Here is a 24982-nt window from a genome sequence, read left to right as displayed (position 1 = left end):
CTCTGTGTCTGGCTCCCAGCAGATGTGACTCTGCAGAGGCTGGCAGCTGTGCTGGCAGGCTATGGGGTGGAGCTGCGTCAGCTGACCCCTGAGCAGCTCTCCACCCTCTCGACTCTGCTGCAGCTCCTGCCCAAGGGCTCAGGACGAAATCTGGGTGAGTGTCCAGACAGAGAGACTAGCACCTACCAGCTTCACGAAGGCTTCTTGCCCCACCTCTCAAGACCACAAGGAGCAGCCTAGAGAGGAAGGGTCAGGGTCGGGGGAAGGGAGTTCTTTTGAGACATGAGGTCATTGCCAACAAAGGGAGGAGAGGAAAAGGATGCAATGATGAGCTGAGGAGTTAGACCAAGAAAGGACTGGAGGGTGGAAGTAATGGGAAAAGAAGCCAACAGAGATCAGGAGGCACCCAGAAGGGTGGGTGGATGATAATGAGGATCTAAGGAAGGGTGACCAATGCCAAGGAGAAGCCAATAATTGATCCGTAGAGGGAGGACTGATCAAAGAATAGCTTTGAGAGGTTTGGCCAATGACAAAGGGAAAAGTTAGTAAAACAATGGATTATAAGGCAGAAGCACCGAGGCATGAGGCCATGCTGAGGATAAGACCAATGACAGGGTCTTGGTCACTAACTAAGGGGAAAGAGGCCACAGCAGATGGAACAGGTTCAGGGCCTCTGGCCCTTCCTCCCACTTGTGCTGAGTGGACCTTGGCCTTGGCCCTTTGCCCAGAGTCTTGTTTACCTGTCTCTGCAGGAGGGCTTCTAAACGTTGGAGCTGACATCAAGAAAGTGAGTTCCTGCACCTCCCTGACCCATAGTGCCCTGTGGCAGCAAAGCCCCTTGCCGAAATCTAGACCTCAGGATCAGGACCCAGAATCAGTATCCTCCAACCCCTCAATTTGGAGAAACCAAGGCACAGAGACAGCGAGTCATTGCCTAAGTCTTGCCACAAGTTGATGGCAGAGCTGGTTCTAGAAGCCAGAATTCTCGACTCTGCTTTGATCACTATGATCATTTCAGACTGTGCCCCCTGTAGCCTGAGGAGCTCTATCTGCTCCACATGTTGAACTTCCAAGATTTTGTGGCTAAACAAGTCTAAAGCCGCTGCCTACCATTCATCTTCCACCCTCACCCCAGCTTCCCTCACTCCAGAGGTTCTCCCCACTCCAACCCTGTCTTGTGGATTGTTACCCACCATGTTCCACTCATCCAATCCTTATTCATTCATTCACCCACTTGGCTCACCTTTTTCGGTGCCCTCTCTATGCCCAGCGCTGCCCTGGGTCCTGGGGGTAGAAAGAAATAAGTCCTGAGCTCTCTGTAGGGAGCTCAGAGTCCAGGGTGTGGACCCCCAGTCCCCCAGTCCCTCCACTGCCCAGAGACCACACCTCCATCCTCTCTTCTAAACAGACAATGGAGGAGCAGGTGCAGGGTGGAGACACGGCGGAGCCTCCGCCCCCCACGCCCTCCCTGCCTGGATACCCCACTGCCAGCCCCGCCTCCGATAAAGCCCAGCAGGTGCCTACCTCTGGATCCTCTGAGCCCCTCAAAGCTGCTGTCCCCCCTGCCACACCTGTCCTGCTGGAGAAGAAAAGTCCACTGGGCCACAGCCAGCCCACGGTGGCAGGGCAGCCCTCAGCTCGGCCGTCAGCGGAGGAGTATGGCTACATTGTCACGGACCAGAAGTAAGGGCTCCAGCCTGGGGAAGCCATCCATTCCCCTGGGGGGTCGAGCTGGCCTGCCTGGCAGGAAGCATAGAGAGCAGGAATCCAGATTTGGAGTAGACGGAGGTAGGGGGGAGAGGAGTGGGCTGCTCTGCACCCCTGGAGGTGTCCTGTTTCCAGAAAGTGGCCAAGAGGGTCCCCACTTTCCTTGCTTTGCCTGCTCCCTATCTCCAGGCCCCTGAGTCTGGCTGCAGGAGTGAAGCTGCTGGAGATCCTGGCTGAGCATGTGCACGTGTCCTCAGGCAGCTTCATCAACATCAGGTGGGGCTTGTATCTGTCTGGAGCAGCAGGGAACCAGAAGGTAGCTTAAGGGGGGAGGAAGCTGGAAGGGCTCAGGAGAGGAAGGGAAGACAGGCTCTTGGTAAGGGGCCAAGGTGCAGTCAGCTGCTCTCAGCTGCATTGAAGGTACAGCCACACACCTAGCCCTGCTGCTGGCCCCATCTGGTATCTCCCTGGCCCCAAACGCTGCTGTAGGGCATCTCTGATCGGCTCCAGCCCCATCCTCTAACGGAGAGAGGGCCAGAGCTGGCCTCTCTTTTAGAGTCTGGGGTCTACAGTGGGTGAGGCAGTAACATAACTCCTATTCGGCAGTGTGGTGGGACCAGCCCTCACCTTCCGCATCCGGCACAATGATCAGAACCTGTCTTTGGCTGATGTGGCCCAGCAAGCTGGTAAATACCGCCTGGCCCTGGCCCAAGGCCCAGTAAGATATAACCAGGCTCCTCTTGAAATATTCCCAATCCACCTGGGCCCTGCCTGCCACCTGGCATATGGACATGGGGTGGAGACCAAATGGGGCTGGAGAGAGCCTGAACTACGTCCTCCCTGCAGGGCTGATGAAGTCTGAACTAGAAGCACAGACAGGACTCCAGATCTTGCAGACAGGAGTGGGACAGGTATGAGCTAACTGGAGAATCAGTCAAAGCCCCAGAGGGCTGACGTTGCCCACAAGAGATGGAGGCAAACTCAACAGAACTGGAGATGAAACCACTTACCAGGCTCCCCGCCAGCTTCGCCAAAGCAGCCCTCCCCTTGCAGTTTCCTTTCTGACCAGCAGATGGCCCCAGTGGCTCTCGTCCCTGCAGGACCAGTCTTCTCTAGGGAGGCAGGACGCTTGGCAACAGCTAGCTGAAGTGCCCATAGCCCTCCGGAGCCAAGTCTCTAAATTCCAAGGGGAAACCTTGCACAGAAAGGACATTAAACTCAGAATATGTTTCTATTCTGCACTCAACACTGATGCCTCACATTCTACTATCTGATTCCTTGTGTTCTCTCTCCACTTCCCTACATCCACTTTTAAATGCAAAGAATCCTAGTGGGGTCACCCACTAAGTCTCTGGCTGTGCAGCATGGTTGAGTTGGTTCAATGGGGACTGAGAAGGAGAGGACGGTCTTGGGTCTGTCTGAGTCCTTCGGCCTGTCCCACCATGCCCCTGCCCTTCCAGCTTTGCCCCAGGAGGCATCCTAGCAGAGAGTGTGGCGTGGGACAGGGGTGAGGAGCAGCTCTGAAGGCTCCTCCCATCACTGCCCCCCTTGATTCTAGCCTTGTTCCCACAGAGGGAGGAGGCGGCTGCAGCCCCTCCCCGAGCGGCCCACAGCACCTCTCCCATGCGCTCCGTGCTGCTCACTCTGGTGGCCCTGGCGGGTGTGGCCGGGCTGCTAGTGGCTCTGGCAGTGGCTCTGTGTGTGCGGCAGCAGGCACGGCAGCGGGACAAAGAGCGCCTGGCAGCCCTGGGACCTGAGGGGGCCCACGGAGACACTACCTTTGAGTACCAGGTGTGCAGCCCCAGAGGCTCGTTGGGGAGAGGGGAGTCGAGGGGCTTGGGAGGCTGGGTCTTGCGTGGGGTGAGTGTGGGGAGTTGGGTGGGGAGTGAGCCCACCCCTGGGAATGTCCAGGCCAGGCTGGAGAAGCCCCAGGAGGGGTGTTGAATGGGGGGGAATTCGAAGCAGGTGGTTCCTAAAGTTCTTCCGATTCTGGGGTCCTGGGGTTCCACTCCGTAATAGCTAAGGTTGTCACAGGTACTACTCAAACAGAACAGCCCCAAGAAGGATGAGGTCCAGCGTGGAAGACCTACCCCAGAGGAGATGGGCTTCATTCAAAATCAAGCAAGGATGAGCTTAGGGATCCAGAATTGAATGCAGGACTCTGTTGAAAAAGCATCAGGTCACCTTGGCCCCTGCTCCATCCTTCTTCTGCAGGACCTGTGCCGCCAGCACATGGCCACAAAGTCCCTGTTCACCCGGGCAGAGGGTCCGCCCGAGCCTTCTCGGGTGAGCAGCGTGTCCTCCCAGTTCAGCGATGCGGCCCAGGCCAGCCCCAGCTCCCACAGCAGCACGCCGTCCTGGTGCGAGGAGCCCGCCCAGGCCAACATGGACATCTCCACGGGACACATGATTCTGGTCAGGGCAGGGCCTGGGCACGGAGTGGGTGAGGGGACAGGAGGGTGGGAGAGGCAGGGCTGGTGGGGGGGGGGCCGGAGCCAGGCTGGGTGTCCCTGCAGGCGTACATGGAGGACCACCTGCGGAACCGGGACCGCCTGGCCAAGGAGTGGCAGGCCCTGTGTGCCTACCAGGCCGAGCCCAACACCTGTGCCACCGCCCAGGGGGAGGGCAACGTCAAAAAGAACCGCCACCCCAACTTCCTGCCCTGTGAGTGAGTCCTGCTGGCCAGCTTGGCAAAGCCCTCTCTCTGCTGGGAGCTCTGGAGGGCTTGGGGGGAGGGCTGGGCTCCTGGCTCAGGCTGAGAGGCAGATGTGCCAGGACCTGAATGACTGGAGGGGCATTTGAGGTGGGATGCGGGTCTGTGCAGATGACCACGCTCGCATCAAGCTGAAGGTGGAGAGCAGCCCTTCTCGGAGCGATTACATCAACGCCAGCCCCATCGTGAGTGGCTCTGACTTCCATCCACCTCTGCCTCATTTTGATTCTGCCCCCATAAACTCCATTTCCTTATGGTCACCCCCCACATCACCCGAGGCCTTGGAATGGTGGGGCCTGATATCCTAGGGCAGAAATGGGGGTTCTCAGGCTCCCCCAGACCCTGGCCCACTCCCTGTGAGCAAGCCTCTCCACAGCAGCATTTCCCCTCTGGTTCATGACGTGTCTTCCCTGCCCCCAGATTGAGCATGACCCTCGGATGCCAGCCTACATAGCCACGCAGGGCCCGCTGTCCCATACCATCGCAGACTTCTGGCAGGTGGGCTCACTGGGGGCACTCGTGGGCAGCCAGCACCAGCCAGGTCCCATGGAGGTGAGAATGGAGCTTACCAGAGTCTCTGTCTCTAGATGGTGTGGGAGAGTGGCTGCACCGTTATTGTCATGCTGACCCCACTGGTGGAGGATGGCGTCAAGCAATGTGACCGCTACTGGCCAGATGAGGGCTCCTCCCTGTACCACGTATATGAGGTCAGCAGGACCCCATGGCTAGGGGACAATGGGAGTGGGCAAAGTGGATGGTGGACCATTCAAACATGTAGGAACATGTATCTATATAAGCATACATACACATACATATGTATGTTCACATACATTGATACATATACGTATGTGCATCCAGTCTGGGGCCAAAGAGCATTTGTAGAGAACATGATGAAAGGTACAGATAAAACTATAAAACCACCAAAACTGAGATAATAAAGAGTATGTGAGAAAGGGAAGAGAAGTGTACCCAAAGACCAAGATCAAGACCTACTTTAGTTGAGCCTAACTTAGCTCTGAGCTTCCTGGAGGCCAAAGCAAAGAAAGAAATACCATCAGTCACATATGTTGCTTATGTAAAATAGAAACAAACTTCTTCATTAGGAGAGAGGATAGGCAGAGCGAACTGGGCAGAGGCAAAGTAGAGGAAGGAGGAACAGATTCCCGACAGATGGGAGGTGACCCATCACCCCCCAAAACAAGAGACATTAAGAGCACAACGGCAGCTCCTTGTTGCCAGATGAGCACGGCAGAGTAATTTTTTCATCATCAGATGAACACTCTATACTCTTTAAATTTTTTTTTTAAATTGGTTTTGCTCGTGGTCAAAAAAAAATCAAATAAAGATATTAGAGAATTTCATCAAAGTTGATGTGCGTGGCACAGACACTTTGCTAGACTGTGAGGAAGAGGAAGGAGAATCTCCCACCTCAAAAAGCTCAAAACAGTTGCGTCTAGATGGAAAAGCCACCAGTTGTCCTGAGCAGTAGATAGGTGACACACACAGCTGGGATTCTTGGGGACAGGTGGGGCAGGCGGTGGGGTGAGCTTCCTGGAGGATTTAGAATTTGAACCGGCCTGTGAGGCTGGCAGGATTGGGAGGGGGGAGGCGCGCGCCCGCGGGCGTGGAGAGGCCCCGACGTGCTGGGGCCGGGCCACCCTCCGCAGGTGAACCTGGTGTCGGAGCACATCTGGTGCGAGGACTTCCTGGTGCGGAGCTTCTACCTGAAGAACGTGCAGACCCAGGAGACGCGCACGCTCACGCAGTTCCACTTCCTCAGCTGGCCGGCAGAGGGCACTCCGGCCTCCACGCGGCCGCTGCTCGACTTCCGCAGGTGAGCGCCCCGAGCGCCGGAGCGAGCCGCGCAGGAGTCGGGGGCCGCGAGCTGGGCCCGCCATCACCCGGCCCGCTGGCTCCGCCTGGGCCCCCAGGTCCTGTGAGGCCGACCCTCTAGCCTGACCTGGAGCCTCCACCCCTGACCTCCAGCTGCCCCCTTCCAGACCCCCCAAACCAGGAGTGATGCTCTGTCTTGCTGTGCCCATCCCTCCAGCCCTCTGGTCCAGCTCCGTTTCTGCTGTCTCGTGCCCTCTTTTTCTCCCTGCCTGTCCGCGTGTGTTTCTTTCTCCATTACCCCCTTCCCCGCAAAAGGGCTCACCTTGTTTCTATCTAGCTCCCTCCCTCTCTCCTCTCCGTCTGCTTGGCCCCTGCCTCCTGCCTCCTCTCTACCTCCTGTCCTGCTCTTCCAGGGCTCCAGCACCGTTCCCTGTGTTGAGTGTCCCCTCACTCTCTCTCCCTCCCTCCTGCCCATCTCCCTTCTTTATCCCTCTCTGTCTCTTTGCCTCTATTTTTATTTCTCTCCTTCTCTTTCCCTCCCTTCCCTGCTTCTTCTCTCTCCCCCTCCTTCCTCTCCTGCTCATCTCTTCTCTCTCTCTCTCACTCAGTCTGTCTCTCTTTATCTCCATTTCTCCCTCTCTGCACCTCTCCTTTGTTCTGTCTATTCTTCTCTCTCTCTCTCTCTCCTCTTTTTCTCCACCTTCTGCCATCACTGCCTATGTATCTCTGCCTCTCTTTGTCTCTGTCCCACCCTCTCTCTGTCTCTGTCTCTCCCTCCCTCTGTCTGTCTCCCGCTCTGTCCTTCCTTCTCCCTCCCTCCTCTCTCTTTCTTTCTCTCTCTCACAGCTGCCAGTGTCATTTTTGTGATCTGCAGCTAGTATTCTCGCTCCAGTTGCATAGTCACAAAAGTGATCATTGGCAGGTGTGGCCGCTTCATGGACAGGACAATCGGGACATGTGCGCCCAGAGACCACCCCGAAGGCTGCTGGGAGAGCTGGGGGCTGGGGGGACTCAGGGAGGAGACAAATCCTATCACACGAAGTACAGGAGGCTCTGGCTTCTTGGGGACTCAGTGGGGGCTAGGACAGGGAGCTAACTGAGGGACTTACCCTGTTGTGACATGGGAGGCACCAGCAGGCCAGGCCTCCAGTATCCCCTGCCTTTCCCCTCCCCACACACGTGGCTGAGAAGCCTGCCACAATTGGCAGAGGCTCACCCACACTGCCGGCTCCTGCTGCCTCTCTGCCCCTTGTCAGGCGGGCCTGAGGGCTCTAGGCGCTGAGCAGAGAGCAGAGGAGCAGAACTGCGGTGAGGACCTGGGGACAGTTTCTGAGCCTCAGGACAATGGTTTCTAGCTGGGATCCCTGGGCCCCGAGGCACAGGCTTCTGAGAAGCGATGCCAGGGGTGTCAGAACCACTTCCTGTTTTCCACATTTAAAGACTCCCTGTAGCCCTAGGGCACGGGCCTGTTTTAAGATGCACAGGTAAGCTAGAAGGTTACGTTTCTTTGCTTCAGGCTGGAATTTTGGAAACTCGGTTGACCTTTGACACCCAGGACAAATTAATTGCTGCTTAATAAATACAGTTTGGCAAAGGTCCACCAAAGGCTAAGTAATTTTTTTAAGTCTCAGAAAGTGACCCTGAGCAAGTTGCTTGATCTCCCTCTGTGACCTTACCTGTGAAATGAGGACAAGGACCCACACCTTAGGGCTTTGTTACGAGAGTCACTAGGATAAAGTCTGTCAAATCTAGTTTAAGTGCCTGGCACATTGCAAGGGTTCAGTGAATCCTAAATACTATTTATTGTCATTACGATTAAATGATTGAGAGTCACTGTTGTGACTTCTTTCCAACCCCAGCCCTCTAACATACGAGCCAGTGTGCTAGAAACCCGTGTGGACTCCTGTAAAACCACTCCAAGTCACCTGGCCCCTGCAAGTCTGGGGGACCAGGCTGGAGGGCAGTAAGTTCCCAGTTTCTCCTGAAACAATCTGATGACCCCTAAGAAAGTCTTCCCTAGTCCTGGTCCATTGGCGGGTATCAGAATTCTGCAGGTAACTCTCAAAGCAGGAAAGTCAGAAGGGACAAGGGCAGGTTAGACTGGGCCACTGAGGGAGGGAGAAACCCCCTGCTCCTTGCTGAGCTGTGGTCAGGGCAGCAGACAGGAGTCTGAGGTCCAAGTGGACCCCAAGTCTGAATATGACCCAACTACAGAGCACCTGTGCTGAGGTGAAGCTGGTCCGGGGAGACAGGCAGCAGTATAATGTTCAGAGATGAGGAGTTGTCCTCCCCTGGCCAGAGGAACTTTGTGCCTAGGGCTACCTGACCTCACTGTGGGTGAGGACCACGAGGAGCCTGAGTGGGGGTGTTGTAGCCTGGGACGTTGTAGAGGAGGGCAGAGGAGCAGAGCAGGGATGTGGCAAGATTGACACTCGTGATGTCACCAGAAAGCCTATCCTCCCTAGACTTCTGGCGGAGGGTGCTGTTAATATTATTTTATATGGTCATTAATAGTACTACCATTTATTGATCACCTACTGTGTGCCAGACCTTGCACTTAATTCTTTACATAGATTATCTCATGTAACCATGATAAGAACACTAAGAAGAAGGTTATTATTATTATCATCCCCATTTTACAGGTAAGAAAACTGAGGCTCAGAGCCGTTAAGTCAGTTGTTCCAGGTGCATAGCTTGAGCATGTGCTCGTAAGCCACCAGGCAAGTCCAGGGCCACCCAGACCATCTCTGGTTCTTTGCTTCCCGCCCTGACTCCTGTCTCCAGCCCTCTTCCCTCCTCTGCCCTGGGCATGAAGGGAGAAAAGGAAGATCGTGAGGCCCACAGGTGTGGGTTTCGGTTCCCCTTTCCCTCTGCTGGTGGCCCTGGCCCTTACCCCTGTTTTTTGTTGCAGGAAGGTGAACAAGTGTTACCGGGGCCGTTCTTGCCCCATCATTGTGCACTGCAGGTGCGTGGGGAGGGGCTGGGGAGAGGGTGGGGGTGGAAGGGGACTGGACAGCCCAGGCCAGAGGGCCCTGAAGTGGGGCATTCTGATTCCACCCCTCTCTCTGGTCCTGCTCCCTGTGCACGTCTCCCATGCACGCTGCCTGCCTGTCCCCTGGACACCGGCAAACTACAGCCCATGGGCCAAATTCAGCATACCATCTGTTTTTTTTTAATGGCCCATGAGCTAGGAATGGTATTTACATTTTTAAATGGTTGAAGGAAAAAAAAAGAACGTGCCACAGAGACTATATGTGGCCCGCAAAGTTGAAACTATTTATCCTCTGGCCATTTACACAAAAAGTTTGCTGAGCAAAAGCCTGGCCAGAGCCTGGAAGGGGCCCTTCCCGCGACCTCCTACTGCCTCCACCTCAGGGCTAAGCCAGGGCTCCCCTCTCTGGTGGGCCCACCGCCCAAGTGCGCCCCATGGGTCACAGGCTCCCGCTCAAGGCCCGGTGCTGTGACTGTTCCCTCGCCTTGGGCTCATTCACGCCCTGCCCAAGCCACCCTAATGGCTCCAGCAGTGGCTCCCGGCCCCATGCCTCCATGTCTCCTCTGTCCCCCCCCCCCCTTTCTGCTGGGTCCCACGCTGAGCCTGTCACCATCTCCTGTTTCAGTGACGGGGCAGGAAGAACTGGCACCTACATCCTCATTGACATGGTACTGAACCGCATGGCAAAAGGTGAGGCCCTTCCCCAGGGTGCCCCAGCCCAGCCCTGAGCAGTCTCCCCAGCACCCAGGGTCACAGGAGCTCGTGGAGGGGCTGGTTGCCACACCCTCAGGGTTTGCCCGGTCCTCCAAGCCTCCCACCCCAGGATGCCCCAGGCTTTCTGGGTCCTGTCCTCCTCTGGACACTCCTGAGCAGCCCCGTGCCCCCTGCACCTCCAGGAGTGAAGGAGATTGACATCGCTGCCACCCTGGAGCATGTCCGTGACCAGCGGCCTGGCCTCGTCCGCTCTAAGGTGACCGTCCCTCCCTGCCCCGACCCCAGCTGCCATCCTTCACCAGGGAAGCCAGCAGCAGCCCAGCTCTCCCACCTGTCTCTGTACCTCCCCCAGGAGGACTCCCTCCTCTCCCAAGCGACCTCCCCCGCTTCCCCTTCCAAAAGCCCCCCAGGGGCAGGAGCAGAGGCCAAGCCTCCCCATGACCCTCCTCCCACTGCCTTCCCCAGGACCAGTTTGAATTTGCCCTGACAGCTGTCGCGGAGGAGGTGAACGCCATCCTCAAGGCCCTGCCCCAGTGAGAGGCCTGGGGCCCCTCTGTGGCCGTCCCAGCCTCTGCTCCCTCTTTGCCTGTGTGAGCATCTGTCTGTGTACCCACTCCTCACTCCCCCACCCGCCACCGTGGCCCCTCTTGGGCATGTCCAGCCCTTCCGAGAGGAGTGTGTAAGGAAGGGGAAGTGGGAAGGGGCAGACCTGCCCAGCCTCTCGCATGCCAGGGCCAGACATCCCACGGGGGAGCTGGCAGCTGGCCAGGAGGAGAGGAAAGTTACTGGCAGCAATTCCACCCAGATCCTTCTCCCGCCTGAGTTCCCTGGCCCCCATCTCCCGCCGTTCTGGATGCTCCCAATATGTCCGTGTGGACGCCCCCATCCTCCAGTGTGGACAGAACAGGGTGGAGGGGCCGCCACACCCAGCTCTTGCTGCTTTCTGGGCCCCCGCTGCCCACTGTCCTGCCTCCGTGACCCACACTCTGGTCCCTGCCGTTCCTGCCCCCTGGCAGGCCTCCTCCCCCTGCCTCCCACCTCGTGTCACTCAACTCTCTCCCTCTGGCGCAAGAGAACATTTCTAGAAAAATCTACTTTTGTATCAATGTGAATAAAGTAAGTGTGTCGTGTGTGCAGCTGCAACGCAGACTCCTACGTGTTCCCGTCTGCTCTGCTTCCAGACTCCAGCCCCAGCCTCGGTCTGGAGCCGGGCCCCGCTGCGTTTCTCAGGAGACGCAGAGTGGGATGGGAGAGCTGGGCTAGGGGTCAGGCTCCCGAGTTTCAATGGTAGCTGATAACAATCTGGCAGGGTTTTTTTTTCCAGGAAGATTAGCCCTGAGCTAACATCTGCTGCCAATCCTCCTCTTTTTGCTGAGGAAGACTGGCCCTGAGCTAACCTCCGTGCCCATCTTCCTCCACTTTATATGTGGGACAGCTACCATAGCATGGCTTGCCAAGCGGTGCCATGCCCGCACCCGGGATTCGAACCGGTGAACCCTGGGCCACATAAGCAGAAGGTACGAACTTAACCGCTGCGCCACCGGGCAGGCCCCCAGCACAGTTTTTTATGCTCTGCTTCCTACACGTCTGACGGTCTCCAAGGTGCTTTACATACATTAACTTGTTTAATCTTCACCACGATGCTACCAATTATTAGCCCATTTTACAGACAGACAGGCTGTGGCACAGAACTCACCCAAGGTAGCATGATTTGTAAGTGGTGGGGGATTCGAACCCGGGCGTGCATAACCTCCTTACTGCCTCCCCTCTCGGTGCTCGGGCAGCTGCTTTGTGCCCTGCGGCCTCAGGAATCGGCCTCAGGAAGAGTGTGCATCGTGCAGCATTGAGGTTAGGATTGAACGAGGTGGTACAGGCAAAGAGCCTGCCACACCTTGAGCAAAACTTGCTAAACACCCCTGGCAACTCGACTCAGAGGCTGGGCCTGTGAGATGTCACAACAGGCGTTCACCTGAGGACAAGGGCCACTTTCTCCCTTTCTCTGCCCCATTCCCCAGCTCCCAGAATGCTCCACCCTGAATGGTCCCGGAGGAGCCCTTGCCTGCGTGTCATGAGGCATCGTCCTTGGACAAAGGTGGTGGACGTAGAAATGAGGCACAAAGAGCCTTGGGCCTGGAGCTACTTGGGAGTTAGGACCACTTAGCTTTGCCAAGGCGCAGTCCCCTCACATGAAAAACAGGGCACATCCCATCTGCCCCGCACAGGTGGTGGGGAGGCCAGCAGCAGACGGGGGCCCCCTGCACCTCACCTGGGCTCCGCTGAGTCTCAGCTCCCATGTGTTTGCCATCTCAAAGGCTAGAAGTGGGCAAGACAGCCATTTCACAAACTTCCGGGGGATTCTCTGTCTCTCAAGACAAAGGCTTGAAATTCCTTTCAGGGCAGGCTGCTTCCTTACCTTGAGAAAAATACAGTACAGGGCCCTTGACTATTGAAGATGAAGCCAAAGGCTTATCTTGGAATGGAAGAGAGTCGGTGGGGAGCCACGCTGCCCTGCTTGACAATGGGAAGGTGTTTGTCCGAGCGGCTGGAAGGGCTTCTCTGCAGGTATCTGGAGAGAGAAGGGGAGGCCCCCGGGCCCTGGGTGGGATGGATTTGTGGCCCTCCACTGGGAGGGGCAGGCCTCTGAGACAGGCCACAGGCCTTGAGCTAAGGAAACCTGTGGAGGGGCTCCGTCTCTGCGCCTTGGGAGTACGTTTCTACAGGTTTCCACCACGTGTTCCCTGCTCTCTGCTTTCCTCATGCTTCCAGTCAACTCACAGCTTAGTCCGGTTCTAGCCGTGCTGTGAGGTGCTGGGGGTTGGGTCCCTGTGTAAGGAGAACAGGCCCCTGGGGAAGCCAGCTGTGGGGCCCCAGGAGGTGAGGGCAGAAGAATGTGACCATTTCTCGGGATTCCACAATGTACTGAGGAGGGCAGCCTGGTTAAGAGGGGACTTCTGCTGTCAGCCAGGAAGGCTGCGACCTCTAGCTGTTCGGGCTATAAAGGGAAGTGTGTCACCCACTGGTCCCATAGGGTCCCTCCTGGGACACCCCGGCAAGGAAGAACACAGGAACACAGCACACCACCGCGCTCTCGAAACAGCTTTATTGACTTCCAGCATTTCCCCCCTCGGTCTGAGCTCAGCCCTGCTGGCTTTGATAGGTCTCTGAGGCTCAATGTCACAGGGGCTGGCAACACCCCGGCTCCCTCACTCCCCTCCCTGGCCCACTGGGCTCCCCAGGCATGGAGGAGGAGAGGCAGCTCATCTGTGGTGTTGGAGACAAGGAATGGGCAGCAGGGTCAGAGGCCAAGAAGCCATACAAGCAGCAACATGCCCGGAGCGCCCATCACACGCCAATCCCGGCCACACACACACACACACACACACACACACGCACACACAAACACCCCCCCGCCCCCCCCCCCCCCCCAAGAGGGCGGCCTTCCCTTCTAAGCTCCCTGCCAGCCCACGCCCAGCTGCCCTCTGGGGCCACACCCTGCCTAGCAGGTCCGCCCCGCTTGTTCCTGAGACCCCAGACCGCCCACAGGAAAAGAGCCTCTCCTAGATGCAGGGCTTCGATTCATACACTCCGACCTCAGCGCTAGCAAGAGGTGTCAGGGGAACCGAAGCTCGGACCATTACCCCTTCATCCACATTCTTGCCACCCCTGCCAGGGACAAATGAAATGACGAGATCTCCCCGTCTCACAGGGAGTGACAAGCTGACCTGGGCTGGAACTACATGTCCCAAGATGCACAGCTCCACAACCACGCACCACCTCCCCCAAGCGTGACCTATCAGAAATCAGGCAGGGTGCATTGCATTCTGGGACTTGTGGTCCCCAAGAGATAGCACCAAGCACCTAGGGAAGAGTTTACAGGCTAAGACTACCGACACCTCCCACCCGGCCCCCACCCACCACCCAGGCCTGGCTCTACGCTCAGCACGGGTGAGGGAGAGAGACGGAGGGTCCCCTCCCAGTGCACAGGGGAGGGCGCTGTCCTGTTGGAACTGTGCAGCGACTCTGGATCCCGGACACCAGCTCAGAATACATCTGGGGAGAGAGCGGGGGCGGGGTGACAGGAGAGAGGGTCAGCAGCAAGCCGTGGAGGGTGGAGCTGAGCATGCAGACCTGGGCTAGCCCTGTGGCCTCCCCCGAGCCCTGATGCATGGTGAAGGAGGACGGGAACGGTCCCCTCCTAGGCCTCCCTCCTGGGGCACCCTGGCCTCATCCCACCTCTCCAGGGTTAGCCGGCCTCACCTCTGCCTAGTCCCGAGGCCTGGGGCAGGCTGAGGCAGCAAGAGGAAGGGAGGAGGAGTGGGCTCCGGTTCCGAATCTGGACGGCCGAGCGGCTCCCGCCCCACCCAGCTAGCCTCCCTGGAAGACCTTATGGCCCTACCGGCCACGGCATCTTCCTCGCCACACAGGCCTTCTCGGGGAAGGAAGAAGGGAGTGCTAGCCAGCTGGCAGTGAAAGAAAGCGATGCGGCCCGCGGGGAATTGCAGAGAGAGGAGTGCGAGGAAGGAGAAGCAGCACCAGAAGGGAAGCAACAGAGACGGTCAGAGCTCAGTACGGCACGGAAACAGGGGGCGGGGGCATCTGCAGCTGGACAAGGAGAGCAGGAGACTCCCCCGTGTGGCTGCCGACTCTGGCTCAGAGAACCCCAGGCCAAGTCCTCCTTCCTTGACATCATCAGCAACACAGGTGGCAGAAGACCTGGGCACAAAAGGCCCGACCGAAACCACTAATGCCCCTTAGAAACTCCCCATCTAACAATAATAAGTGCATCCTGGCTCCTCAGGCCCTCCCACTGCCCCGAGGACCCCCACCCTGGGCTTCACCAGGGACCTATGAGCCAAGGGCTGAGCACAGCAAGTCCCAAGTCCACACTGAAGTGCGGGAGACCTCGGAGGGAAGCCTGCAGAGGGAGTGTGGAGTGGGAAAGGGGCTCCTGCAACTCAGGCCATGCCCCTCTCTGCTCTCCTGACAGTGAGCAGGACCCCTGGTCACCCTGAATCGGGGTGGGTTGGGCCTGGTGATCAGAGGATAAGGCAGCGAGAGGCCTTCTCCTCCGGGGATGGGCTGGGTTTGGCTGTGTCACCCCTGGCACCCTCACGGGCCCCCCCCATGCCTGGATCTTGGTGCTGGGCCTTGGGGCGCCCCTGCCGTCGTCGCTGCGCCCCCCGCCCACCTGCCGGTTTCTTCCCAGCTGCCTCCATCTCTGACAGGCTGTAGGCCATGGCCAGCTGCAGGTCCTCGTCATCCTCAGAGAGGTCGCTGTCAGAGGGGCGTGAGGCAGGAGTCTGCCGGACCTGCGTGCCCCCGGACCTCGAGGTGACAGACTGTTGCTGCTCACGACGGCTCAGCTCCAAGCCCAGGGCCAGGTCATCTGGGACACCTGCAAGAGTCATGGCCACCATGAGGCTCTCAGACCCAGGCCAGGAGAATTCTGCCAGGCTGCCTCATGCGGCAAGCACTCTGACCACTTGCAGCCCCTCCTTTGGAAGTGGCGTGCATGCATTTTGGCACCTGGCATAGTGGTTATGAGCGTGGGCAGGTATTCAGCTCCAGCAGGTACGAGGTGTCTCCTTAGGCAAGTTACTCAAGCCCCCTGAGCTTCCCTTTTCTCATCTATTAAATGGGGATGATGAGCATGCACACGTTGTCATTGTTCCAATGGTTAATTACGACTACCCATGGAAAGCACTTAGCAAAAGGTGCTCCACAGCTGCAGGCAGGGAAGGGTAGCCATGGCAACCATCCTGTGCAGCACGGTGCTGAGGAGAGAATTCAGCTCCGGAATCCTGCACCCTGAGCATCATTTCTGGCTTTTCCCCTTACTAAGGAGGACAAAGCCTTGGGCCTGGGGCTACTTGGGAGGTAAGGCCATTTAACCACACTGAGGTTCAGTCTCCTCAAATGAAAAATAGGGTGAATACCAACTGCCCTGCTTTCCCCCTGGCTGTTTTAACAATACAGGGAATACGGGATCTGTGCAACTGCTTTAAAAATAGTAAAGTGCTCTGCAAACGCCACGCGCCCCACTAACGATGATGAGCCGACCCTCTGAGACTTCTCAAGTCTCCATCCCAGCCCCCCACCCCAGGACCACCATCTCTGACCCTGCCAGTCTGGCCTGTGGCTATGATTCCCTCCCTGCCCCAAGGGAGTCCAAAGAGGAGCAGTTTGGGGAGAGGGCTTTGGGGCCGGGGCCTGGGTGGCAGAGTGTTCCTCACCATTGATTGTGACTGACTTCAGCTGCCCATCCTCCTCCACTTCCACCCGCTCCTGCCCGTTCTCCATGATTCTGTGAGGGGCAGCACAATGCAGTCAGTGAGCATGCCTGGGTCCTGCAGGCGCCCGTGCAGGCTCTGGGAGGCCGCAGTGAGCAGGACAGGCTGGACTCTGCCCTCCAGGGGCTCACTCTCTAAGTGCGTGCAGCTCCCCCACCACCTCCACACCCCGGACTGTCCCAGAGGAGCCCTCACCTGCGTGTCGTGATGCGGCGTCCTTGGACAAAGGTGGTGGACGTAGACACAGAGCGGAAAGCACCAGCCCCAGGACTGAAGGAGAAAGATGAGGAGGAGAAATCTAGTGTTGGGACAGAGGAGGGGGAGAGGCTGTTAGATGGAAGGTGCTCGCAGCACGGTCAGTCGTGCAGTCACAACGGGCCAGCAGCCTCCACGGGGTCTCACCGTAGAGCTGCCCGGAGGCGGGGCTCCAGACACCCAGGAGGAAAGGCTTCGAAGAGCAATGAGCCAAAGCGAGGGGTTCCACTGCAAAAATGGGAAGGGACAGAACTTACCAGAGTGCCCCGGGAAGGAGGAAGAGAAGCTGAAGAAGGGGCCCGAGTGTCGGGGAGCCCGGTTCTGAAGCTCTGAGAAGGGGCCCAGGTCATCTGCAACAAATAAGCAGATTAACAGTCATTTGATGAAGAGATTGCCTTCCAAAAAACGTGTGAACCCTGCTTGTAGGTCTGGAAATATAAGCTGCTAAGCAATTGGGAATATTTCCGATTTTTTTCTTTTTTGCTGGGACTTATTTACAAATTAAGCTCCTAGTTAATATTACATATGAAAAAGTTCACCAGTAAATTCTGTCCACAATAAAGAATAGAGGAAGGAAGAGGGGGACGGCGTGAGGGAGAACAGACAGACAGCCTCTTGGGTCCGGGCAGATAAGCGTGGTATGAGGTCAGGCAGACGCGACACAAGTTCCGGCTCTACCAACTGCTGTGTGAGTCTAAGCAAGTTATTCGAAGGTGCCTCTGTTTTCTCATCTGTGATTGGGGATAAAATGATCCACCTCGCAGGGTTCATCAGAGGATTGGGGGGGATCCTTGACATATATTAATCATTCAAAAAATGGCATCTGTTGGTGTTTGTAATGTCGTTATTATCGTCACATGATGCTTCGAGTCTTCCTTTCATGGCTGTCATTGTGGAGGTCTAACAATGCATTACTGTTGTTATTATTTAATAAGGCGAGTCTCTGAAGTGTCATACAGGGTCACGTGGGCTCAGGCCTGTGTAGGGCTCTGTCCTGGCTCTCACTGGATCCACCCCCACAAAATATTCAGTCTGTGGAATTCTGCTTCCCTCTCAGCCTCTCGCCTAAGGGCTGCCCAGCTGATGGAAGGATGGGCCTGGAGAGGGAAGTCGAGCTAGTCAGGGGCCTCCCTGAGTCCACTCACCAAAGAACTCTGCAAAAGGGTCTCCGCTTCCAAAGAACTCCCGGAAGACCTCCTCAGGGCTGCGGAAGGTGAAGGTGAAGCCAGGCCCACCACCGCCAGCTTCTGGCCGAGACGGGCCAGTTCCTGGAGGAGAGGCAGGATGAGGAGCGGGTGGAGGGCGCACATCTCACCTGAGCCAGGGGACCCCACCTAAGGCATGGCCAGGAGCCTCGAGAACACAGCCACTGCAAGAACCTGCCCTCCCCTCCTCCCTGACCCACTTCCATCTCCGGGCTCCCGCTCCACCTACCTGCCCCCGTCAGCCCTTCCCGGCCATAGCGGTCGTAGATCTCCCGCTTATGCTCTGCAAAGAGAAACCAGATCATTTCTCCATCCCTCTGGGTTGATAGCCTCCCCTTCCGGGCTAGGACCTTCAGAGGATTGCCCAGGGGGACAACAAGGTGCACAGGGGCCATGGGCTATAGGTTTTAGCAGCAGCCCAGTCCTTCTCATCTGTAGAATAGACACAACAGCACCCACCTCATAGGGCTGTTGCAGGATTCAATGAAATAATCTACATAAACTTCCGAGCACCGTCCCTGATACACAGTAAGTGTTTCATAAATGTTAGCTAATTATTACTACGTTATTATTATCAGGGCTTAGCGCAAATGTCACCTCCTCAGAGAGGCCTCCGGTGACCACTATTACAAAAACTGCTGCCCATGATTCCTTGTCACATCAACCTGCTGCTTTGCTTTGGAACACTCTTGTCTGTATTTACTTGGTTAATGTCTCCCCTGACCAGAATATGATGAATCCATCAGGACAAGAGACACTGCCTGCTTGTCCTCCATTGTTCCCCAGAACCCAACAAGTACCCCACACCATAAGTATTCAATGAATATTGTTTGAATGAATGAATAAAAGACAGACCTGGATTCATATTCCAGCTCTGTGTGACCTTGAGCAAGTTACTTCACCTCTCTGAGCCTCAATCTCCTCACCTGTAAAGTGGGGGTAATAAACCCTGCCTCGTAGGATGGCTGTGAGGACTCAGGGAGGTTACACCCGCCAATGCCTGGCACAGAGAAGGCTCAGCACACATCGGTTACCTGCCCTGCCTCCTTCCCCTTGTCAGGACCTGTGCCGCAACTACCAGATCCTGGGGAGGAGACACTGAGCACAGGAGATTAAAGGAAAAAGAAAAGGATGCTTTGCACATAGTAAGTACTCATTTGAATCGAAGCAAAAAAATAAAGGGAAAAAGTCCCAGAGTCCCTGCAGGAGGGGTGACCTAAGTGCCAGACTGGAAAACGGCACGGAGGAGGCTGGGGTGGTGGCAGCATGGCCTTGCAAAGGAGCGGGATGGGGCATGCAGTGGGGGCGATGGGTGCTGCCCTGCCCTGCCCTGGCCCTTACTGTCCGACAGCACTTCATATGCCTCGGCCACCTCCTTGAACTTCCTCTCAGCAAACTCTTTATTATCCGGGTTCTTGTCCGGGTGCCACTGTAGCGCCTTCCGCCGATACCTGCATGAAGTGGGTTCAGAGGGGAAGGTCAAGGGACAAACCAGCCACTTCTCACCACAGAGCAGAGTGACCCATTTCCCCACTGGCCACCGCTGTCCTTTCCCTACTCACATCCCCGTCCCCCCGGTTGCCGGGGCTGCCTCTGCTGCAGGGTTTCCATGGAGTCCCCCTCTCTCCCCTCTGCCGCCAGCACCTGGACCACTAGCCTCAGCCATGCTACCGTGAGGGTGAGAAGACACCCCAGCCCTAACCCCTCCCCGGGGCTCAGTGGGGCTGAGGTTGCAAAGGTGGGGGTACACCTCGCCACGGAGGGTACAGGAGCCCTGGTCCCTTCCAGTCACACCGCCTGGGCATCTTTGCACAGCATCCTGAGAAAGCTCACGCCTAGGGGCAGGGATGGTGATAAGAGGGGAGGGGAGGGGAAGGGAGAGTTTGCTGCAGAAGGACCCACAGTGCAGCTCCCAGCAGAACTTCTTCACGCTATGGACACTATCCTACTCATCCAGGGGTCTCCTGCCGCCCTACAGGTGTCCCTCTCTAAGGAAGTCCTCCAATCTTTTCTAGGGACTTGGTTGCCTGGCATTACTCCTGAAGGGCCCCAGGACGAGGGGGGGGGGGGAGGTTGGAGGAGAGAGAGAGGCTTTCTGATGCGCAACGGAGGCACTTACGCCTTCTTGATGTCATCAGCGGACGCACTTCGCGGCACGTCTAGGATCTCGTAGTAGGATGCCATGGCAACTCGTCAGCAGTCAGCTTTCTTGGGGCTGCGGGAGAGAAGGAGGCATCAGGCAGAGAGAACCAAGAGCCCCTCCCTGGGGCTGGAGCCCCCCCCCCCGGGGTGGCGGAAGGCGCTCCCGGGGGAAGCGGAGCCCACTAGGCTCTGCTTGCCGCCGGTGACTAGGCTCCTACGGGCAGCCTTATCGGCCCCCGCAGGCCGGTGCCACGGGCTATCTAGGTGCCCAGGCCCGGGGAACCCTATCGGGGTCCCTCCATTGCAGCAGCCCGGCCCAGGGCCCCCCAGCCTGACCGGGCCCCCCCGCCCGCACCTCCTCGGCCGGGAGTCCCTGGCCTCCTGCAGCGCCCCGCCCCTGCCCCCCGCCGGGAACCGTCTGGCACCGGCTGCCCGGCTCGCGGCTGCTGCGTAGGACGCGCCCGGCCCAGCTGTGCGCGCAAGCATGCGTCAGCGGCACGGAAACTACTAGACACCCAAAGGAGGCCGGCTCGGCCTGTCACCCGGGGGGCGAGGGGTGGGGGATGCTGCTGCAGGGGCTGCCGGGAGATGGGGGCGGAGCCGGCTATTTTGGGCTTGCACCAGGATGACGTCATCCCCAGATGGGACCTGGGAGACAGCGGCCGGGGCCATTCTGGCGTGGCGCGCTCGCAATAGCAAGCCACCCGAACCCTGGGCCCTCTGTCGCTTGCCTATAAACAGTCTCGAGGATCGATGGTTACTCACCCCGGAGGAAATCATCTCAAGGATTCACACACTCCCCTCTGGCCCTGAATCCTCCCCCTTTCTCGCATCCCTGCTGCAGCCCCCCAGGTCCTCAGAAGAGGCTGCCGGACTTCCCTCAGTCGATCAGACCTGCCTCATACAGCATCTCATGGCATCCTTTATCACACGTGTCAGAGCTACAAATTAGCATTTATTTCTTTGTTTATTTGATTGACATTCACTTCCCCGACTAGAATGTAAATTCCACAGGGCCGAGATTCAGTCTTTTTTCTCACTAGAGTATTAGGGCATTCACGGGATTCAAAAAATCCACTGGATGATTAAATAGTGAACAGATGTCAACCTCTTGTCGACAGTTTTGACATATTTGGGGGGAGGTGGGGTTAAAGGGTAAAAGGAAAAAAAAAGAAAAGGAAATCCCCCAGATTCAAGGTTTGTCTTCCCAAAGTGATGAGTAGACCTCTTCCACCTCAATATGATTCCTGGGTTCAAGCCTCAAGGGAGAGTTAGAGAACCTTCTAGAATTGGCTCCTGCTTGATATCATCCAGGCCAATCCACAAGCATTAACTGAGCATCTTCTACATAGTAGATGCTGCCAGGATGTAAAAAGAATGTGGTCCAATCTTTGCCTTCACAGAGCTCCAACTTGACAAGAAACCAGCCCATCAATATAGCCCACAGGGAAACCCCAGGCTTTGGAAACAGGCAAACCGGGGTTTGCAACCTGGTGCTACGGTGTGACTTGGGAAAACCTCTGAGGATCAGTTTTTCCTCCCTAAATACAGGTAATGCCTAGGGCTGTCTGGAAGTTAAATGAGGCATGGTACACAGTAGGTCTCAGTGCACATCCGCTCTGGCATCATGACTGGCCCAAGCGGTACCTGTTATGTGACTCGAGAGAGTGTTTTAGGCTAGGTGACCCAGAAACCCTTTACCAAAGAGAAGGGCTTGTGTCAGACAAGAGGGAAGAGGGTGGCATGCATTCGTGCAGTTTTCCTGGCTGCTCACGGTCTGAGCCTCCTGAGTATTTTGGGGAATTCCCACTGCGTAGGTCTCGAGGGCAGGCAAGCCACTACCTGCCACAAAGCCCGGCCGCTTGCTCTCCTAGACTCCTCGGCTCCAAGGTGCAGGCAAAAGACAGAAGCTCTGCCAACCGGAAGCTCCAACTGGGACTTTGAATCTGGAGCAGGTCACAGAGAAGCAGGGGCAGGTTAGATTTCATTTCTGCAGTGCTGGCGGCGGAGCCAGCAGCGGCCTCTAGTGTTTGGAGGAGGAAATGTCAGCCTCAGTGCCTGCTGGGAGGGGACCTCTCTGCAGGGGGTGGAGGCGGGAGGGGTCTATTAGGCAGGCTGTCCTGTGCCCTGACCTTGACTATGGTGCTGTCTGGTCAGCTTCCCTTGGTGCCTACCTGTTTGTGGAGACTTGTTTGTTGGCCCTCGCATCGATTCTGTGTGCTACTCAATCTCTCTCCAACTGTGTGTGTTTATGTGCGTGTGTGTGGTTTTTCTTCTTCTTTTTTTTTTTTCACTTTGCCAGAGTTCCTTTCCGCTGTTTACAACAAGAGTCCTGACTGGTCTTGGTGTAAGAGGAAGGAAGAGGTTAGGGTGGGTCACTCCAAATTTTCCAAATCTATCTTTCTTCTTCTTCCTTCTGTTATCTCAACAGACATTTGTCTAGCACCTGCCATGTATGTGGTATTATATTAAACAGAGGTTTAAATGCCAGTGCTGTACTCAAGGAGATGAAAATCGACATCGACAAACCACAGCTGAGGGAAATGATGTGGAACATATCTAGCAGACAAAGGGTTAATTTCCTTCATTCACAAAGAATTCCAACAAATTATTAAGAAAAGACAAACAATGTAATTTTTTAAATGGGCAAAGGGCACAGACAAGACAGTTCCCAGAAGAAGACATACTGGTCTTTAAATACATGAAAAGATGCTCAATCTCATTCATAACAAGGGAATTATAAAGAAAAGGTACAGCAAAGTACTTTGTTTCTCTTAGATGATTGACAAGGATCAAAGAGTTTAACACATTGTATGGGCAAGGCTGGGGGCACAGGCATTCTCCCACGCTGGCAGTGGGAGGGTAATTTGTTATAAATTCTAAAGAGAGCAATATGAGATGTATCAGAATTAATATTGCATAGCCTTTGACTCAGTGATTCCAATTCTAATAATTTATGGTTGTACATGTGTGAAAAGAGGTAGGTACAAGGGTTGCAGCATTCTTTTCCATAGCAAAGGATTGCGAATAACCTAAATACCCATTAATAGCAGACTTGTTAAATAAGCAATGGTGTGCTATACAATGGAATATTACGTTCTCATCAAAAAGAATGAGGCATATTTATTTGTATTGGTATGGACCATCTTGTAGATTTATTAAGTGAAAACAAGGTGTAGAATGAAGTGTATCTAAATGTGTATACATACATTAATATATACATAGATGTCTCTGGAAAGAAACACTAACAAAAAAGTTAACATTGGTGGCTGCCAAGAGGGGAACAAATGAAGGGGATTTATTTTCGTTGTGTTGACTTATTTTTGCTGTTTGTAAATCCCCCTGGTACCTTTTGAATTCTGATGCAGGTGTATGTAATAAGTGTTCAAATACATGCATATTTTTTTTAAATCTAGTTGGGGAAATAGGATATTGGTAGAAAGCTAAGTGTGACCATACCAAGCAGTCCATGCCAAGTGCTAAACGCGTGGTAGAGAAAGACAGTAGGTGTCAGGAGAATCTAGAGGAGGGAGCGCTCCGCAGGGCTGGATGGATTCTGGGCGACTGTGACCTAAGCTGGCAGAAGTGGAAATATTGAGACGAGCAGGTGGCAGGGGTGTTCCAGAAGGAGGGAAGGGTGAGAAGGCAGCTTGGCAGGCAGGTGTGTTCCTGACACATCAGAGGCGAGGGAATAAACGTGTTGGGTGGAATTCAAGCTTGGGAATCTGTCTCTTGTGTCTGCCTGCAGGAGGGAATGGTACCCGGGCTTTAGAAGCATCAGGGATGAAAGCGTTCCCCTGCACTGAGGGAGTCCCCAGGGGCCAGGCTGGGTGGCACTCCCAGCTGCTCTATGGAGGTTTGGGTTGCCGCCTCCCCAAACCCACTCCCAGTCCAACCTAGGCCTGCCAGTGCCTGCCAATAGGGTTACCAGCTGGGAGGCCTCGCGGGTTCTGAAAGGAGGTGGCCATGCACCTGCTCAGGGTGGGCTGGCTGAGACAGCAAACAGGAGGGAGCCTGGCCACCTCTCTGGATGCCTAGCCATCCTGGCAGGTAAAGACCTCACCTCTCTCTTGGCCCTCCCTTCTGGTGGCTCCCAAGCCCTCGCCTCATCTCCTATGATGTCGGGGGGAGGGGACCTTTCAAGAAGGCACTGACAGCCCCCAAACCTGGCCCCAAAGACACCTCTGCCCTTGTTCAGCCCCAGAAGCTGGGTCCCTGCACCCCCATGCATGCCCTCCACCACAGTGCCTGGGCAAGGGAGTGTCAAGCATTATCCCCTCCCTGCCTTCGAGGCGCCTGAGTCACTGTCTGGGCATTGGGAACCTGACAGGCCCAGAGGAGGTGACGTCTGGAGGGGTGCTTGGAACTTCTGTGGGCAGGAGGAGAGGGCATCTGAGGAAGGGGAGGGCAGCAGCATAAGCTTTGGCCCAGGCGGACCTGGGTTTGAATCCTGACTCCTCCATTTACTAGCTGAGTAACCTTGGGCAACTCATCTAATTCCTCTGAGTCTCAGTCTCCACATCCATAAAATAGGCGTTCATTTAACAAGTCAATTCAACAAATATTGAGTGTCTAATACGTGTCGGGCACCCTTGAGGGTGCTGAGTGGAGCAGGCGCTGTTCCCACGAGCTTCCACCCAGGAGGTATAACGGTATTGACCTCAGGACTAAACAAGATAATATGGATACAGGGCCAGTTCACAGCAGATGCTCAATAAGTGACAGCAATTTCTTGGGCTTCGAAGGGCTCGCAAAAGAACCCCTGTTCCCTCCCCAAGTTTGAAACCAGTTGAGAGAGAGAGAAAGACACGAGAGTCAAATAGAGACTTGAAAGTCAGCCATTTTAGTAGGAAAAAGTGGATTTGAGGATATAGCTGAATTGTTCAGCCAAAATGAGCTTCTAAATACTCCCTCTGAATTGCGTTCCCTCCCCAACGACCACACAGACACATACACACAATGCAGGCGTCTCTCCTCCCAGGCCAGAGCTTCCTCTGTAAGCTTCAAGCCTCAAAGAGCAGTTGAGAATATTCACTATCTCTGGGCAAACAATTACAATACAGAAGGAGGGAACAGCTACGCTCTGCATGCCCATTTTCTTCTCTAAACCATCCTGTTGCTTCCACTCCAT

The 24982-nt window shown here is 55.8% G+C and overlaps 2 protein-coding genes across 13 annotated transcripts in view; one reads left to right on the top strand and one right to left on the bottom strand.

The window, feature by feature from the left end:
• The window catches only part of PTPRN (protein tyrosine phosphatase receptor type N), a 37422-nt gene extending 26320 nt beyond the window's left edge, over positions 1-11102 (top strand). For all 7 annotated transcript variants that reach the window (XM_070619908.1, XM_070619905.1, XM_070619907.1 and 4 more), the window contains 17 exons: positions 23-154; positions 753-787; positions 1409-1683; positions 1897-1983; positions 2314-2393; positions 2554-2618; positions 3280-3498; positions 3922-4122; positions 4224-4371; positions 4532-4605; positions 4841-4918; positions 5008-5127; positions 6088-6254; positions 9165-9218; positions 9871-9935; positions 10142-10215; positions 10425-11102. In XM_070619908.1, coding sequence (XP_070476009.1) covers positions 23-154; positions 753-787; positions 1409-1683; positions 1897-1983; positions 2314-2393; positions 2554-2618; positions 3280-3498; positions 3922-4122; positions 4224-4371; positions 4532-4605; positions 4841-4918; positions 5008-5127; positions 6088-6254; positions 9165-9218; positions 9871-9935; positions 10142-10215; positions 10425-10496 — 1946 coding nt within the window. In that variant the 3' untranslated portion in view covers positions 10497-11102. The remainder of the gene's footprint in view (positions 1-22; positions 155-752; positions 788-1408; positions 1684-1896; positions 1984-2313; positions 2394-2553; positions 2619-3279; positions 3499-3921; positions 4123-4223; positions 4372-4531; positions 4606-4840; positions 4919-5007; positions 5128-6087; positions 6255-9164; positions 9219-9870; positions 9936-10141; positions 10216-10424) is intronic.
• Positions 11103-13042: 1940 nt separating this feature from the next.
• Positions 13043-21806, bottom strand: DNAJB2 (DnaJ heat shock protein family (Hsp40) member B2). Of its 6 annotated transcripts, none has more exons than XR_011539791.1 (10): positions 21694-21806; positions 19829-19924; positions 19051-19160; positions 17939-17992; positions 17650-17772; positions 16762-16854; positions 16445-16547; positions 16193-16263; positions 14217-15354; positions 13043-14009 (listed from the first exon to the last, which is right to left on the bottom strand). XR_011539791.1 is itself a non-coding variant. In XM_070618372.1 (10 exons), exons 2-10 carry the CDS (start codon positions 19891-19893, stop codon positions 13999-14001), a joined length of 837 nt encoding a protein of 278 aa, XP_070474473.1. In that variant the 5' UTR covers positions 19894-19924; positions 21694-21794; the 3' UTR covers positions 13043-13998. The 6 variants fall into 6 exon arrangements, 4 of the variants coding, with proteins under 4 accessions (XP_070474473.1, XP_070474472.1, XP_070474471.1 ...); XR_011539790.1 differs by lacking the exon at positions 21694-21806 and adding an exon at positions 20207-20453; XM_070618372.1 differs by having other exon boundaries at positions 15148-15354; positions 21694-21794.
• Positions 21807-24982: the final 3176 nt, after the last annotated feature.

Source organism: Equus przewalskii, chromosome 5 (genome assembly GCF_037783145.1).
Source record: "Equus przewalskii isolate Varuska chromosome 5, EquPr2, whole genome shotgun sequence".
NCBI lineage: Eukaryota > Metazoa > Chordata > Mammalia > Perissodactyla > Equidae > Equus > Equus przewalskii.
Note: the sequence above shows the minus strand (reverse complement) of the source record. Positions and strands in the feature narration are given on the sequence as shown.

Bases quoted from the DNA above. Each gene is read 5' to 3' on its own strand.
- DNAJB2 (XM_070618370.1), bottom strand. From the start codon at position 19,893: ATGGCATCCTACTACGAGATCCTAGACGTGCCGCGAAGTGCGTCCGCT. The intron at 17,773-17,938 runs GTAGGTGGAGCG...CCTCTCCTCCAG, and splicing joins GGAAGGGCTGACGGGGGCAG to GAACTGGCCCGTCTCGGCCA. The intron at 16,548-16,761 runs GTAAGTTCTGTC...TCCCAACACTAG, and splicing joins CTCCTTCCCGGGGCACTCTG to ATTTCTCCTCCTCATCTTTC.